The 13,954-nt window shown below is 47.0% G+C and overlaps 1 protein-coding gene across 9 annotated transcripts in view; it reads left to right on the plus strand.

The window, feature by feature from the left end:
- The window catches only part of secisbp2l (SECIS binding protein 2-like), a 34,464-nt gene extending 23,807 nt beyond the window's left edge, over positions 1 to 10,657 (plus strand). For 5 of the 9 annotated variants that reach the window (XM_065012122.1, XM_065012123.1, XM_065012124.1 and 2 more), the window contains 6 exons: positions 1,319 to 1,532; positions 1,737 to 1,902; positions 6,828 to 7,048; positions 7,476 to 7,630; positions 7,774 to 7,993; positions 8,660 to 10,657. In XM_065012122.1, coding sequence (XP_064868194.1) covers positions 1,319 to 1,532; positions 1,737 to 1,902; positions 6,828 to 7,048; positions 7,476 to 7,630; positions 7,774 to 7,993; positions 8,660 to 9,273 — 1,590 coding nt within the window. In that variant the 3' untranslated portion in view covers positions 9,274 to 10,657. The remainder of the gene's footprint in view (positions 1 to 1,318; positions 1,533 to 1,736; positions 1,903 to 6,827; positions 7,049 to 7,475; positions 7,631 to 7,773; positions 7,994 to 8,659) is intronic. The other 4 variants (XM_065012126.1, XM_065012127.1, XM_065012130.1 and 1 more) reach the window with 1 other exon arrangement.
- The last annotated feature ends 3,297 nt before the right edge of the window (positions 10,658 to 13,954 follow it).

The following is a 13,954-nucleotide window of genomic DNA, read 5'->3' on the forward strand; positions in this document are numbered from 1 at the left end:
GAGGGGGAAGGGGTGTGTTGGTCTAACCCAGTCTCTGTTCTCTCTGTGTAGATCATTCTGAAGGAGCGTGAGGGGGCAGGGGGTGTTGATCTAACCCAGTCTCTGTTCTCTCTGTGTAGATCATTCTGAAGGAGTGTGAGGGGAAGGGGTGTGTTGGTCTAACCCAGTCTCTGTTCTCTCTGTGTAGATCATTCTGAAGGGGGGGCAGGGATGTGTTGATCTAACCCAGTCTCTGTTCTCTCTGTGTAGATCATTCTGAAGGAGTGTGAGGGGGAAGGGGTGTGTTGGTCTAACCCAGTCTCTGTTCTCTCTGTGTAGATAATTCTGAAGGAGCGTGAGGGGAAGGGGTGTGTTGATCTAACCCAGTCTCTGTTCTCTCTGTGTAGATCATTCTGAAGGAGCGTGAGGGGGAAGGGGTGTGTTGGTCTAACCCAGTCTCTGTTCTCTCTGTGTAGATCATTCTGAAGGAGTGTGAGGGGAAGGGGTGTGTTGATCTAACCCAGTCTCTGTTCTCTCTGTGTAGATCATTCTGAAGGAGCGTGAGGGGAAGGGGTGTGTTGATCTAACCCAGTCTCTGTTCTCTCTGTAGATCATTCTGAAGGAGCGTGAGGGGGAAGGGGTGTGTTGGTCTAACCCAGTCTCTGTTCTCTCTGTGTAGATCATTCTGAAGGAGGGGGCAGGGATGTGTTGGTCTAACCCAGTCTCTGTTCTCTCTGTGTAGATCATTCTGAAGGAGGGGGCAGGGATGTGTTGGTCTAACCCAGTCTCTGTTCTCTCTGTGTAGATCATTCTGAAGGAGGGGGAAGGGGTGTGTTGATCTAACCCAGTCTCTGTTCTCTCTGTGTAGATCATTCTGAAGGAGCGTGAGGGGGAAGGGGTGTGTTGATCTAACCCAGTCTCTGTTCTCTCTGTGTAGATCATTCTGAAGGAGCGTGAGGGGGAAGGGGTGTGTTGGTCTAACCCAGTCTCTGTTCTCTCTGTGTAGATCATTCTGAAGGAGCGTGAGGGGGAAGGGGTGTGTTGATCTAACCCAGTCTCTGTTCTCTCTGTGTAGATCATTCTGAAGGAGCGTGAGGGGGAAGGGGTGTGTTGGTCTAACCCAGTCTCTGTTCTCTCTGTGTAGATCATTCTGAAGGAGGGGGCAGGGATGTGTTGGTCTAACCCAGTCTCTGTTCTCTCTGTGTAGATCATTCTGAAGGAGGGGGAAGGGGTGTGTTGATCTAACCCAGTCTCTGTTCTCTCTGTGTAGATCATTCTGAAGGAGTGTGAGGGGGAAGGGGTGTGTTGATCTAACCCAGTCTCTGTTCTCTCTGTGTAGATCATTCTGAAGGAGCGTGAGGGGAAGAGGGGGAAGGGGGGTGTGGATCAGATTGCTGCCAGCCAGGAAGAACAGGGAGAAGAGGAGCTACACTTCACTGACGACCTCACACGGGAACCTGCCTCTCAGGAGGGTAGGTACAGGGTCAGGGGTAAGAGAGAGGAGGAGCTACACTTCACTGATGACCTCACACGGGAACCTGCCTCTCAGGAGGGTAGGTACAGGGTCAGGGGTAAGAGAGAGGAGGAGCTACACTTCACTGATGACCTCACACGGGACCTTGGCAGAGTTTGCTCATTTTAGATCATTCCCTTGGTCTTAAAGTGAATTCTTGCAAACCTAATGGTCCTACTGCTCTGTGGTGTGACGTGGTGTTGTCTAATATACTGTGATATTCTGCTCCGTCTGTTTTCTGTAGAGAACGGTCTGAGCGTGCCCAGTGATGACGCGTCCCTGTCCCCGGCCAGTCAGAACTCTCCGTACAGCATCACGCCTGTTTCCCAGGGTTCCCCTGGCTCCTCTGGCATCGGCAGCCCCATGGCCTCTAACGCCATTACCAAGATACACAGCCGCCGCTTCAGAGAGTGAGTCTCACTCACTCACTCACTCACACAGAGAGAAATTGCTTGGTACTGACAATCTTAGTGGTTCAAATGTCACAAACTCATTTGGTGGGTTTGCAACACAGAAGCATTTAGTAACATAAATATCTATCCGCCCAAAGGGTGTTTAGAGCAGGGCTATACATTTAGGACTTGTACGTACACACAGACAGGCACTGCTTTGTTTCTTAATGTCTTGGGTTGTAGGCCCTTTGTCTCAGCCCTTAAGCACTGTGTCAGACATCCTACGACCTCTCTATGCCTCTCCTCCCTTCCTCAGACCATATCATATCTACACCAGTGTTTGCCTCCTCCAGTCCCCCCAACAGCACACGTTGTTGTAGCCCCGGACAAACTCACCTGATTCAACTCATTGAGGGGATGATGATTAGTTGAATCAGGTGTTTGTCTGGAGCCACAACAAAACTGTGCTGTTGGACTGGAGTTGGAAACTTATTGAACTACACAATGGTGTGTGTGTGTTTTATAATATTGGTCGATATATGCATGTGAGTGTTTTCTAATATTGTTGTGTGTGTGTGTTAACCTGATTGTGTGTGTTCCTCTTAGGGTTGGGCCGATATATGATTAAATCTAATATTGTGATGTGTGTGTGTGTGTGTTCCTCTTAGGGTTGGGCCGATTATATGATTAAATCTAATATTGTGATGTGTGTGTGTGTTCCTCTTAGGGTTGGGCCGATATATGATTAAATCTAATATTGTGGTGTGTGTGTGTGTGTGTGTGTGTGTGTGTGTGTGTGTGTGTGTGTGTGTGTGTGTTCCTCTGATGTGCAAGACTGTACTCTAATTGAAATGTACAAATCAAAACAGTGCATTTTTAATTCTAAATTAATGAACTAAGCCTCGTTTTTTTTGCTATACTATGATTATTTAATGATAATGTGACTAATATCGTAAATAAGATTCATAAAAATTGCACAGTCTGGAATGATGGAGTCATTAACGGTGCAAAACGATTATATCGGATATCGCAATATTTGGAGTAGCATATCGTTGAAGAGGCCTCCCCCAAGTGTTACCTAACCCTAGTCCCTCTCTCTCTGTCTCCAAGTGTTACCTAACCCTAGTCCCTCTCTCTATCACTGTCTCCAAGTGTTACCTAACCCTAGTCCCTCTCTCTATCACTGTCTCCAAGTGTTACCTAACCCTAGTCCCTCTCTCTATCACTGTCTCCAAGTGTTACCTAACCCTAGTCCCTCTCTCTATCACTGTCTCCAAGTGTTACCTAACCCTAGTCCCTCTCTATCACTGTCTCCAAGTGTTACCTAACCCTAGTCCCTCTCTCTATCACTGTCTCCAAGTGTTACCTAACCCTAGTCCCTCTCTCTATCACTGTCTCCAAGTGTTACCTAACCCTAGTCCCTCTCTCTCTCACTGTCTCCAAGTGTTACCTAGCCCTAGTCCCTCTCTCTCACTGTCTCCAAGTGTTACCTAACCCTAGTCCCTCTCTCTATCACTGTCTCCAAGTGTTACCTATCCCTAGTCTCTCTCTCACTGTCTCCAAGTGTTACCTAACCCTAGTTCCTCTCTCTCTCACTGTCTCCTAGTGTTACCTAACCCTAGTCCCTCTCTCTATCACTGTCTCCAAGTGTTACCTAACCCTAGTCCCTCTCTCTCACTGTCTCTAAGTGTTACCTAACCCTAGTTCCTCTCTCTCTCACTGTCTCCTAGTGTTACCTAACCCTAGTCCCTCTCTCTCTGTGTCTCCAAGTGTTACCTAACCCTAGTCCCTCTCTCTCACTGTCTCCAAGTGTTACCTATCCCTAGTCCCTCTCTCTCTCACTGTCTCCAAGTGTTACCTAACCCTAGTCCCTCTCTCTATCACTGTCTCCAAGTGTTACCTATCCCTAGTCCCTCTCTCTCTCACTGTCTCCAAGTGTTACCTAACCCTAGTCCCTCTCTCTCTCACTGTCTCCAAGTGTTACCTAACCCTAGTCCCTCTCTCTCACTGTCTCCAAGTGTTACCTAACCCTAGTCCCTCTCTCTCTCACTGTCTCCAAGTGTTACCTAACCCTAGTCCCTCTCTCTATCACTGTCTCCAAGTGTTACCTATCCCTAGTCCCTCTCTCTCTCACTGTCTCCAAGTGTTACCTAACCCTAGTCCCTCTCTCTCACTGTCTCCAAGTGTTACCTAACCCTAGTTCCTCTTTCTCTCACTGTCTCCTAGTGTTACCTAACCCTAGTCCCTCTCTCTCACTGTCTCCAAGTGTTACCTAACCCTAGTCCCTCTCTCTCTCACTGTCTCCAAGTGTTACCTAACCCTAGTCCCTCTCTCTCTCACTGTCTCCAAGTGTTACCTAACCCTAGTTCCTCTCTCTCTCACTGTCTCCAAGTGTTACCTAACCCTAGTCCCTCTCTCTCACTGTCTCCAAGTGTTACCTATCCCCTAGTCCCTCTCTCTCTCACTGTCTCCAAGTGTTACCTAACCCTAGTCCCTCTCTCTCACTGTCTCCAAGTGTTACCTATCCCTAGTCCCTCTCTCTCTCACTGTCTCCAAGTGTTACCTAACCCTAGTCTCTCTCTCTATCACTGTCTCCAAGTGTTACCTAACCCTAGTCCCTCTCTCTCTCACTGTCTCCAAGTGTTACCTATCCCTAGTCCCTCTCTCTCTCACTGTCTCCAAGTGTTACCTAACCCTAGTCTCTCTCTCTCTCACTGTCTCCAAGTGTTACCTAACCCTAGTCCCTCTCTCTCACTGTCTCCAAGTGTTACCTAACCCTAGTCCCTCTCTCTCACTGTCTCCATGTGTTACCTATCCCTAGTCCCTCTCTCTCTCACTGTCTCCAAGTGTTACCTAACCCTAGTCCCTCTCTCTCTCACTGTCTCCAAGTGTTACCTAACCCTAGTCTCTCTCTCTATCACTGTCTCCAAGTGTTACCTAACCCTAGTCCCTCTCTCTCTGTCTCCAAGTGTTACCTAACCCTAGTCCCTCTCTCACTGTCTCCAAGTGTTACCTAACCCTAGTCCCTCTCTCACTGTCTCCAAGTGTTACCTAACCCTAGTCCCTCTATCACTGTCTCCAAGTGTTACCTAACCCTAGTCCCTCTCTCTATCACTGTCACCAAGTGTTACCTAACCCTAGTCCCTCTCTCTCTCACTGTCTCCAAGTGTTACCTAACCCTAGTCCCTCTCGATCACTGTCTCCAAGTAATGTACCTGGTGTTGAATAAGGAGATGGTTAGCAGATGTTAATGCAAGTCTAGAGAAATGCTTGTGCTTCTAGTTCCGACAGTGCAGTGATATCTAACAATTCCACAACGACTACCTAAGACACATATCTAAGTAAAGGAATGGAATAAGAATATATACATGTAAATATTTGGATGAGGGATGACCGAGCGGCATAGGCAAGATGCTGTAGATGGTTTAAAATACAGTATATAAACTCAGCAAATAAACGTCCTCTCACTGTCAACTGCGTTTATTTTCAGCAAACTTAGCATGTGTAAATATTTGTATGAACATAACAAGATTCAACAACTGAGACATAAACTGAACAAGTTCCACAGACATGTGACTAACAGAAATGGAATAATGTTTCCCTAACAAAGGGGGGGTGGTCGAAATCAAAAGTAACAGTCAGTATCTGGTGTGGCCACCAGCTGCATCTCCTCCTCATGGACTGCACCAGATTTGCCTGTTCTTCCTGTGAGATGTTACTCCACTCTTCAACCAAGGCACCTGTAAGTTCCCAGACATTTCTGGGGGGGAATGGCCCTAGCCCTCACCCTCCGATCCAACAGGTCCCAGACTTGCTCAATGGGATTGAGATCCGGGCTCTTCGCTGGCCATGGCAGAACACTGACATTCCTGTCTAGGCGACGTTGTTGCAGGTGATGTCTGGTGAGGACCTGCCTTACAACAGACCTACAAGCCCTCAGCCCAGCCTCTCTCAGCCTATTGCGGACAGTCTGAGCACTGATGGAGGGATTGTGGGTTCCTGGTGTAACTCGGGCAGTTGTTGTTGCCATCCTGTACCTGTCCCGCAGGTGTGATGTTCGGATAAACCGATCCTGTGCAGTTGTTGTTACACGTGGTCTGCCACTGCGAGGATGATCAGCTGTCGGTCCTGTCTCCCTCTAGCACTGTCTTAGGTGTCTCACAGTATGGATATTGCCATTTATTGCCCTGGCCACATCTGCAGTCCTCATGCCTCCTTGCAGCATGCCTAAGGCACTTAGATGAGCACGGACCCTGGGCATCTTTCTTTTGTTGTTTTTCAGAGTCAGTAGAAAGGCCTCTTTAGTGTCCTAAGTTTTCATAACTGTGACCTTAATTGCCTACTGTCTGTAAGCTGTTAGTGTCTTAACGACCGTTCCACAGCTCCATGTTCATTAATTGGGGCGGCAGGGTAGCCTAGTGGTTAGAGCGTTGGACTAGTAACCGAAAGGTCGTTCTGCCCCTGAACAGGCAGTTAACCCACTGTTCCTAGGCCGTCATTGAAAATAAGAATTTGTTCTTAACTGACATGCCTAGTAAAATAAAGGTAAAATAAAAAAATTGTTTATGGTTCAATGAACAAGCATGGGAAACAGTGTTTAAACCCTTTATAATGAAGATCTGTGACGTTATTTGGATTTTTACAAATTATCTTTGAAAGACAGGGTCCTGAGGGTCCTTTGCTGAGTTTACATATGAGATGAGTATGTAAGATATGTAAACATTATTAAAGGGACTAGTGATCCATTTATTAAAGTGGCCAATGATTTCAAGTCTGTATGTGGGCAGCAGCCTCTCTGTGTTAGTGACGGCTGTTTAACAGTCTGGTGTATGTTTTAATATTAGTGTCTCTCTGTCTCCAGGTGTTGAATAAGGAGATGGATGAATGTGTTTTATCCTGTGTGTGTGTTTATAATATTAGTTTGTGTTTCTCTCTGTCTCCAGGTACTGTAACCAGGTGTTGAATAAAGAGATAGATGAGAGTGTGACGATGCTGCTGCAGGAACTGGTCCGGTTCCAGGAGAGGGTTTATCAGAAGGACCCCAGCAAAGCCAAGACCAAACGCAGACTGGTCATGGGCCTTAGAGAGGTCACCAAACACATGAAGCTCCACAAGATCAAGTGTGTCCTCATCTCACCCAACTGTGAGAAGATCCAGGCCAAAGGTCAGGGGTCATTCTTGTCATTAATCCTGGTTTATGTTTTTTGAAAAGCAGTGAACCACGGAGTGTACTACTCAACCAGGTCCAATAAGAACACAGGGTTTTGTTTTTGCGGTTGCTAAGCGTTTAGCTAGTGTGCCTATCTGAACATCACCCTGATCTTGGGGTGTGGGGTTCCAAATGCGTGCTAAGTTGATGAATATTTCAAATATTCATCCCCAATCGCCACTTTTGTGTCCACCAGAGAGCGGCAGCATATTGATATGCTCAGCACAGGCTGCATCAAATCTTCTACATAACTAGTGACTGTGTGTTGTCTATTGCAGGGCGCCTAGATGAGGCTAAAACATGATAGACAGCCATGCCCAGGGAGCAGGACTGTTTATAGTGGTAGTTCTACAGTAGTAGTGACTGTTATTTTATGTCCCAGGGGGTCTAGATGAGGCTCTGTACAACGTCATAGCCATGGCCAGAGAACAGGAGATCCCGTTTGTGTTTGCTCTGGGTAGGAAGGCTCTGGGACGCTGTGTCAACAAACTGGTGCCTGTCAGTGTGGTGGGCGTCTTCAACTTCTCTGGAGCAGAGGTAAGACGTTGAACACAGCCTGTCTGCGTGTTTATAACTCCTGTTAATACTGTAACAAAAAGCAAATGGAAGTGTGTAAAGTCCTGATGTCTTTCTCTCTCCCCTCCTCTCCCCGTCCGCCACCCCTCCCTCTCCTCCTCTAGGGTCTGTTTAACCGTTTAGTGTCTTTGACGGAGGATGCTCGTAAGTCCTACAAGGACATGGTGTCAGCGCTGGAGCAGGAGCAGGCTGAGGAGGCGCTGAAGAACGTCAAGAAGGTCACCCACCACATGGGCCACTCCAGGAACCCCTCCGCTGCCTCCGCCATCTCCTTCTGCTCTGTCATCTCTGAACCCATCTCTGAGGTCAACGAGAAGGAGTATGGTAAGAGATGACCCTGGTCCCGACCTTTAACCCTGACTCTGAACCCATCTGAGGTCAACGAGAAGGAGTACGGTAAGAGATGACCCTGGTCCCGACCTTTAACCCTGACTCTGAACCCATCTCAGAGGTCAACGAGAAGGAGTACGGTAAGAGATGACCCCGACCTTTAACCCTGACTCTGACCCATCTCTGAGGTCAACGAGAAGGAGTACGGTAAGAGATGACCCCGACCTTTAACCCTGACTCTGACCCATCTCTGAGGTCAACGAGAAGGAGTACGGTAAGAGATGACCCTGGTCCCGACCTTTAACCCTGACTCTGAACCCATCTGAGGTCAACGAGAAGGAGTACGGTAAGAGATGACCCCGACCTTTAACCCTGACTCTGACCCATCTCTGAGGTCAACGAGAAGGAGTACGGTAAGAGATGACCCTGGTCCCGACCTTTAACCCTGACTCTGAACCCATCTGAGGTCAACGAGAAGGAGTACGGTAAGAGATGACCCTGGTCCCGACCTTTAACCCTGACTCTGAACCCATCTGAGGTCAACGAGAAGGAGTACGGTAAGAGATGACCCCGATCTTTAACCCTGACTCTGACCCATCTCTGAGATCAAAGAGGTCTCTTTCTTTACATGTGAATATAATCTGAAATGTCTCTCCTCAGAGACCAACTGGAGGAGTATGGTGGAATCGTCAGATGGGCTGGAGCCTGTGGAGGCTAAACCCAGCCATCCTGCTACTTCCTCTGGGTTGCAGAGAGACAACCAGCCCCCCTCCACCACCACCAATCGTAGCCCTTACTCCACTACTCTCCAGCTCAGAGCAGCCGTCCCTGCTCCAGGCTCAGGCCCGGGGGAGAGAGAGGAGGGCCGGGCAGACGACCGGTTGGAGCTGGCCTCCCAGCAGAGCACGGAGACAGGCAGTTTGGATGGGAGCTGCAGGGACCTCCTCAACTCCTCCATCACCTCCACCACCTCCACCCTGGTCCCCGGTATGCTGGAGGAGGCAGAGGAAGAGGAGGAGGAGGAGGAAGAGTACACACCAGAGCCCATCTCTGTGGAGGTGCCTGCGGTCATCAGCCGTATTGAGTCCTGGGTGTCTAAGACGCTGGAGAACCTTCAGCTGGGGAAGAGCCAGGACAGCACAGAGGAAGAGGAGGAGGAAGAGGAGGAGGAGGGAGTGCAGAGTGAGGAGGAAGAGGAGTTGGATTCTGCTGATGTCACAGAGACTGGGCTGGAGAAGACGGAGAAGATTGAGGCCAATAATATCACTGGCTGATTAGACCTCATTCATCCCTCTTTCTCTTTTTTGTTTCTCGCTCCATCTGTGTACACTCTGTCGCTCCATCTGTGTACACTCTGTCGCTCCATCTGTGTACACTCTGTCGCTCCATCTGTGTACACTCCATCACTTGTCTTCCTCACCCCCCCTTCATACCTGTTCCCCTAACCTGCACTCTTTCTCACAGTTGAACCAGCAACTCTCCTCTTCTCTCTGTCTGTAACTTTGGACTTCAGACATTATCTCAGGAATCAGACCATACACACACACGCACACACACACAGGCAGTCCACACACACACACACAGGCAGTCCACACACACACACACAGGCAGTCACACACACAGACCAACCTGCAAACTACAGACAAGTATCTCTCCTGGTCTCTCTGATGGATAGACTCCTCTGTTCCTCTCATCCTCCTCTCACTGATGTGGACCTTGAACAACTGCCTCAGCTAAACTGGTCTGGTCGGTCTGGCATCGACTGGTCTGGTCTGACATGGAATGGGCTTGACTGGTCTGGTCTGGCTAAGGGAAGCCCTGGTTCCCTTCCCACCACTCCAGGTTTCCCCAGGATAGGAGAAGGTTGTGAGGAGAGGCTTCCCCTCTGTCTGTATGACGCAGAGTCCTCCAGATGATAGACCTGTCAGTGAGACTGCTGACTACAGACTAACTAGAAGGGAACTCTCCCTCTGTCTGTATGACACAGAGCCCTCCAGATGATAGACCTGAGACTGCTGACTACAGACTAACTAGAAGAGAACTCTCCCTCTGTCTGTATGACACAGAGCCCTCCAGATGATAGACCTGAGACTGCTGACTACAGACTAACTAGAAGGGAACTCTCCCTCTGTCTGTATGACACAGAGCCCTCCAGATGATAGACCTGAGACTGCTGACTACAGACTAACTAGAAGAGAACTCTCCCTCTGTCTGTATGACACAGAGCCCTCCAGATGATAGACCTGAGACTGCTGACTACAGACTAACTAGAAGAGAACTCTCCCTCTGTCTGTATGACACAGAGCCCTCCAGATGATAGACCTGAGACTGCTGACTACAGACTAACTAGAAGAGAACTCTCCCTCTGTCTGTATGACACAGAGCCCTCCAGATGATAGACCTGAGACTGCTGACTACAGACTAACTAGAAGAGAACTCTCCCTCTGTCTGTATGACACAGAGCCCTCCAGATGATAGACCTGAGACTGCTGACTACAGACTAACTAGAAGACTCCCTCTGTCTGTATGACACAGAGCCCTCCAGATGATAGACCTGAGACTGCTGACTACAGACTAACTAGAAGGGAACTCTCCCTCTGTCTGTATGACACAGAGCCCTCCAGATGATAGACCTGAGACTGCTGACTACAGACTAACTAGGGAACTCTCTGTCTGCTGAGTACTACAGACTAACTAGAAGGGAACTCTCCCTCTGTCTGTATGACACAGAGCCCTCCAGATGATAGACCTGAGACTGCTGACTACAGACTAACTAGAAGGGAACTCTCCCTCTGTCTGTATGACACAGAGCCCTCCAGATGATAGACCTGAGACTGCTGACTACAGACTAACTAGAAGAGAACTCTCCCTCTGTCTGTATGACACAGAGCCCTCCAGATGATAGACCTGAGACTGCTGACTACAGACTAACTAGAAGAGAACTCTCCCTCTGTCTGTATGACACAGAGCCCTCCAGATGATAGACCTGAGACTGCTGACTACAGACTAACTAGAAGAGAACTCTCCCTCTGTCTGTATGACACAGAGCCCTCCAGATGATAGACCTGAGACTGCTGACTACAGACTAACTAGAAGGGAACTCTCCCTCTGTCTGTATGACACAGAGCCCTCCAGATGATAGACCTGTCAGTGAGACTGCTGACTACAGACTAACTAGAAGAGAACTCTCCCTCTGTCTGTATGACACAGAGCCCTCCAGATGATAGACCTGAGACTGCTGACTACAGACTAACTAGAAGAGAACTCTCCCTCTGTCTGTATGACACAGAGCCCTCCAGATGATAGACCTGAGACTGCTGACTACAGACTAACTAGAAGGGAACTCTCCTCTGTCATCCCTGGGTTATTCATAGTGGAGGTCTGGTGGTCCAGTCCAAGCAGAAGGTTGCTGAGCCCCTGCAGGGCTGAGAGTTTACAGATGGAAGTGTGTGTGTCTCTGTCCCATCATCAAGACTTATGTTACATTGTTGTCATCCTTCCCATGTTTCTCTGTCTCCCAAAACCAATCTAAAACCTTGTTAGGATTACAAAATTCCCTGCTTTTCCAGGAATCCCGGTTGGAAGGTTCACAGAATCTGTTGGGAATAAGCAGAAAATACGTAATCCTCCAACCTTGGAATTTCGGGAAAGTTGCTGTAATTTGCAAACCTACAGGATGTGTTTCTGACATTGTTAACCATCACAGTAATCATGTATTATCTTTAGTGGGTGGGGTTTTAAAGGGGCATATCACCGCTTTTTAACCTCATAGTCATTATCTCCAGGACCAAACCAATGTCTACTAATGTGAAAATGGCGTGTTAAAAATAATGGTGTGTCCCTTGAAAACATGAATGATATGACATGTCACATGACATATACTAACAGTAACTGAAGCCAGAACAAATGTCTGATGTACATAACCTGTATAGCTGTTTCTGAGACTCTTTAACATGTAATATTGATGATAATATTGACAAGTGTTCATCTGTTTGGGGTTGTTTTCTGAGTGGATTGTTTGTTGTTGCTAACTGACTTCTGTGTTTTACTATAGCCTCTGGTTTCATTTGGTTTAGGTCCCAGTCCATTGACCGGTGGTAGTGTGGGTGTGTTTTGTTGGGGTGGGTAGGTAAATGTACTGTAACTAGCTATTATCAGAGACTATTTGGGTTTGAAGCTGACAGGTAGTCCAACTTGACCCAGGACATGCGACTCACTGGTAACAGAGGGGTCAAAGGGAAGAGCCACCACAGGAGCCTCTGAATATTCATGAAGTAATTATCCACCTCACCAGTTATAACCATGTAAATAAAATGTGAACAATTAAAATGTTTGAACTACAGTGTATTAAACACCCCAATCACCTTTTTCTTAAAGCCATTTGATATAAAAAATGTGAATAAGTTGATAATGTAATTTGATGGGAAATGATAGAAATCAAGTCATGTATTATTAGATGGAGGAGGATGCCATGTATAGGAGTGGCATGCTGGGTCATATGCAATATGAAAGAAGGAGGGATGAGAGGGAGTTGTGTAATAAATAGACACAGTCAGGAGTTGGGTCAAAATATGTTCAATTCAGGAAGTGAATTGAAATTCAACTGACAAAAAATGTAATTGAGAAAAAAAACTTATGTCATTTGAAAACGGACCATGTTTTCTATGAGGATTTTCTGAATGAGTTGAATTGAGCCCCTCCCTGATACAGGTGATAACGACGGTGTGTCTAGTACTAAAATGTATGCTGGCTGTGTGCAGGTTTCTCAGTAACTAACTCTCATCAGTGTGTTTTGGAGCCATGACAACCAGTGTGTCCTTTGCACTATGTAAATACCATAATACTTGTAACAACCACCTGGTAACTAATGTCAAAACAAAATGGTTGAATGAAGTAGCTTTTATTTTCTCAGTGTGTCCCTGGTCTTTCTATGTCTCTCTTACTGACTGTACAGCAACAGCAACATGTAGAGGCTTTTCTCATAACATTACTGTTCTCTTCTCCATCTGGACTGATTAATAATGTCATTAAAATGTTCTTTAAGTAAACTACATACACTCCTGTCTTTTATATTGTCTTGTTTATTTGTTGCATGTAAATCTCCTATATGTTTGATAGGGGTCTTTGTGTAACTAGGACTATTAGCCTAAAGCACGTGTCAAACTCCAGTCCTCGAGGGTCGGGTGTCTGAGGAATTTTGCACCTCCCTTGTACTGATTGATCAATTAAGGTAATTAATTGATTAGTTAGGAACTCCCCTCAGCTGGTTGTCTAGGTCCTAATTGATTAGTTAGGAACTCCCCTCAGCTGGTTGTCTAGGTCTTAATTGGACAAATGAAAGGAAATGACAAACCAGCAGACACATGTCTCTTCAGGAATTTAGTTTGACACCCTAAACTTTGGTTGATTGCTAATCCAATATGGCCGCCTGAATCCTGCTTACTTACTGCATTGGCACGGATAGAGCAATGAGACCGATATATCACTGGCTGTATAAATGTGAGGCATCCTGTTGGTGTTTCCACTCACTACAAAACATAATGAGAGGAAGCCCACTGGTGGGCAGTGGGAGAAGATGGAACGAGATGGATTTTGTCAGACATTCTGTACATTTTCTCATGGATGAAACCTTTGATCTCTACAGTTTTCTGTTTCCAAAACTTGAATCTGTTATGAGTGGACTAAGTTTTGTAGACTTTACCCTTTGCAACATATTTTAGGATTGCGCTGTTTAGAAGGAGTGCAAAGGTGAATTTAGTTATTGCACATGCACACTTCACAGAGTAGGCGTTCCCTAACAGAAATATGCAGATGTATACTAAAACACAACAGGATATCACTAGCGCATGCTTCTTCTGCCCGCTATGACTCATTTGTTCCCATTGGAAATGACAAGCTGTGGTCTATCTTGTTTAGTTATACAAATCTTTGGCATTGGTGATACATTGGGTTGTT

Source organism: Oncorhynchus nerka, linkage group LG27, assembly GCF_034236695.1.
Source record: "Oncorhynchus nerka isolate Pitt River linkage group LG27, Oner_Uvic_2.0, whole genome shotgun sequence".
In the NCBI taxonomy this organism is placed as follows: Eukaryota; Metazoa; Chordata; class Actinopteri; order Salmoniformes; family Salmonidae; genus Oncorhynchus; species Oncorhynchus nerka.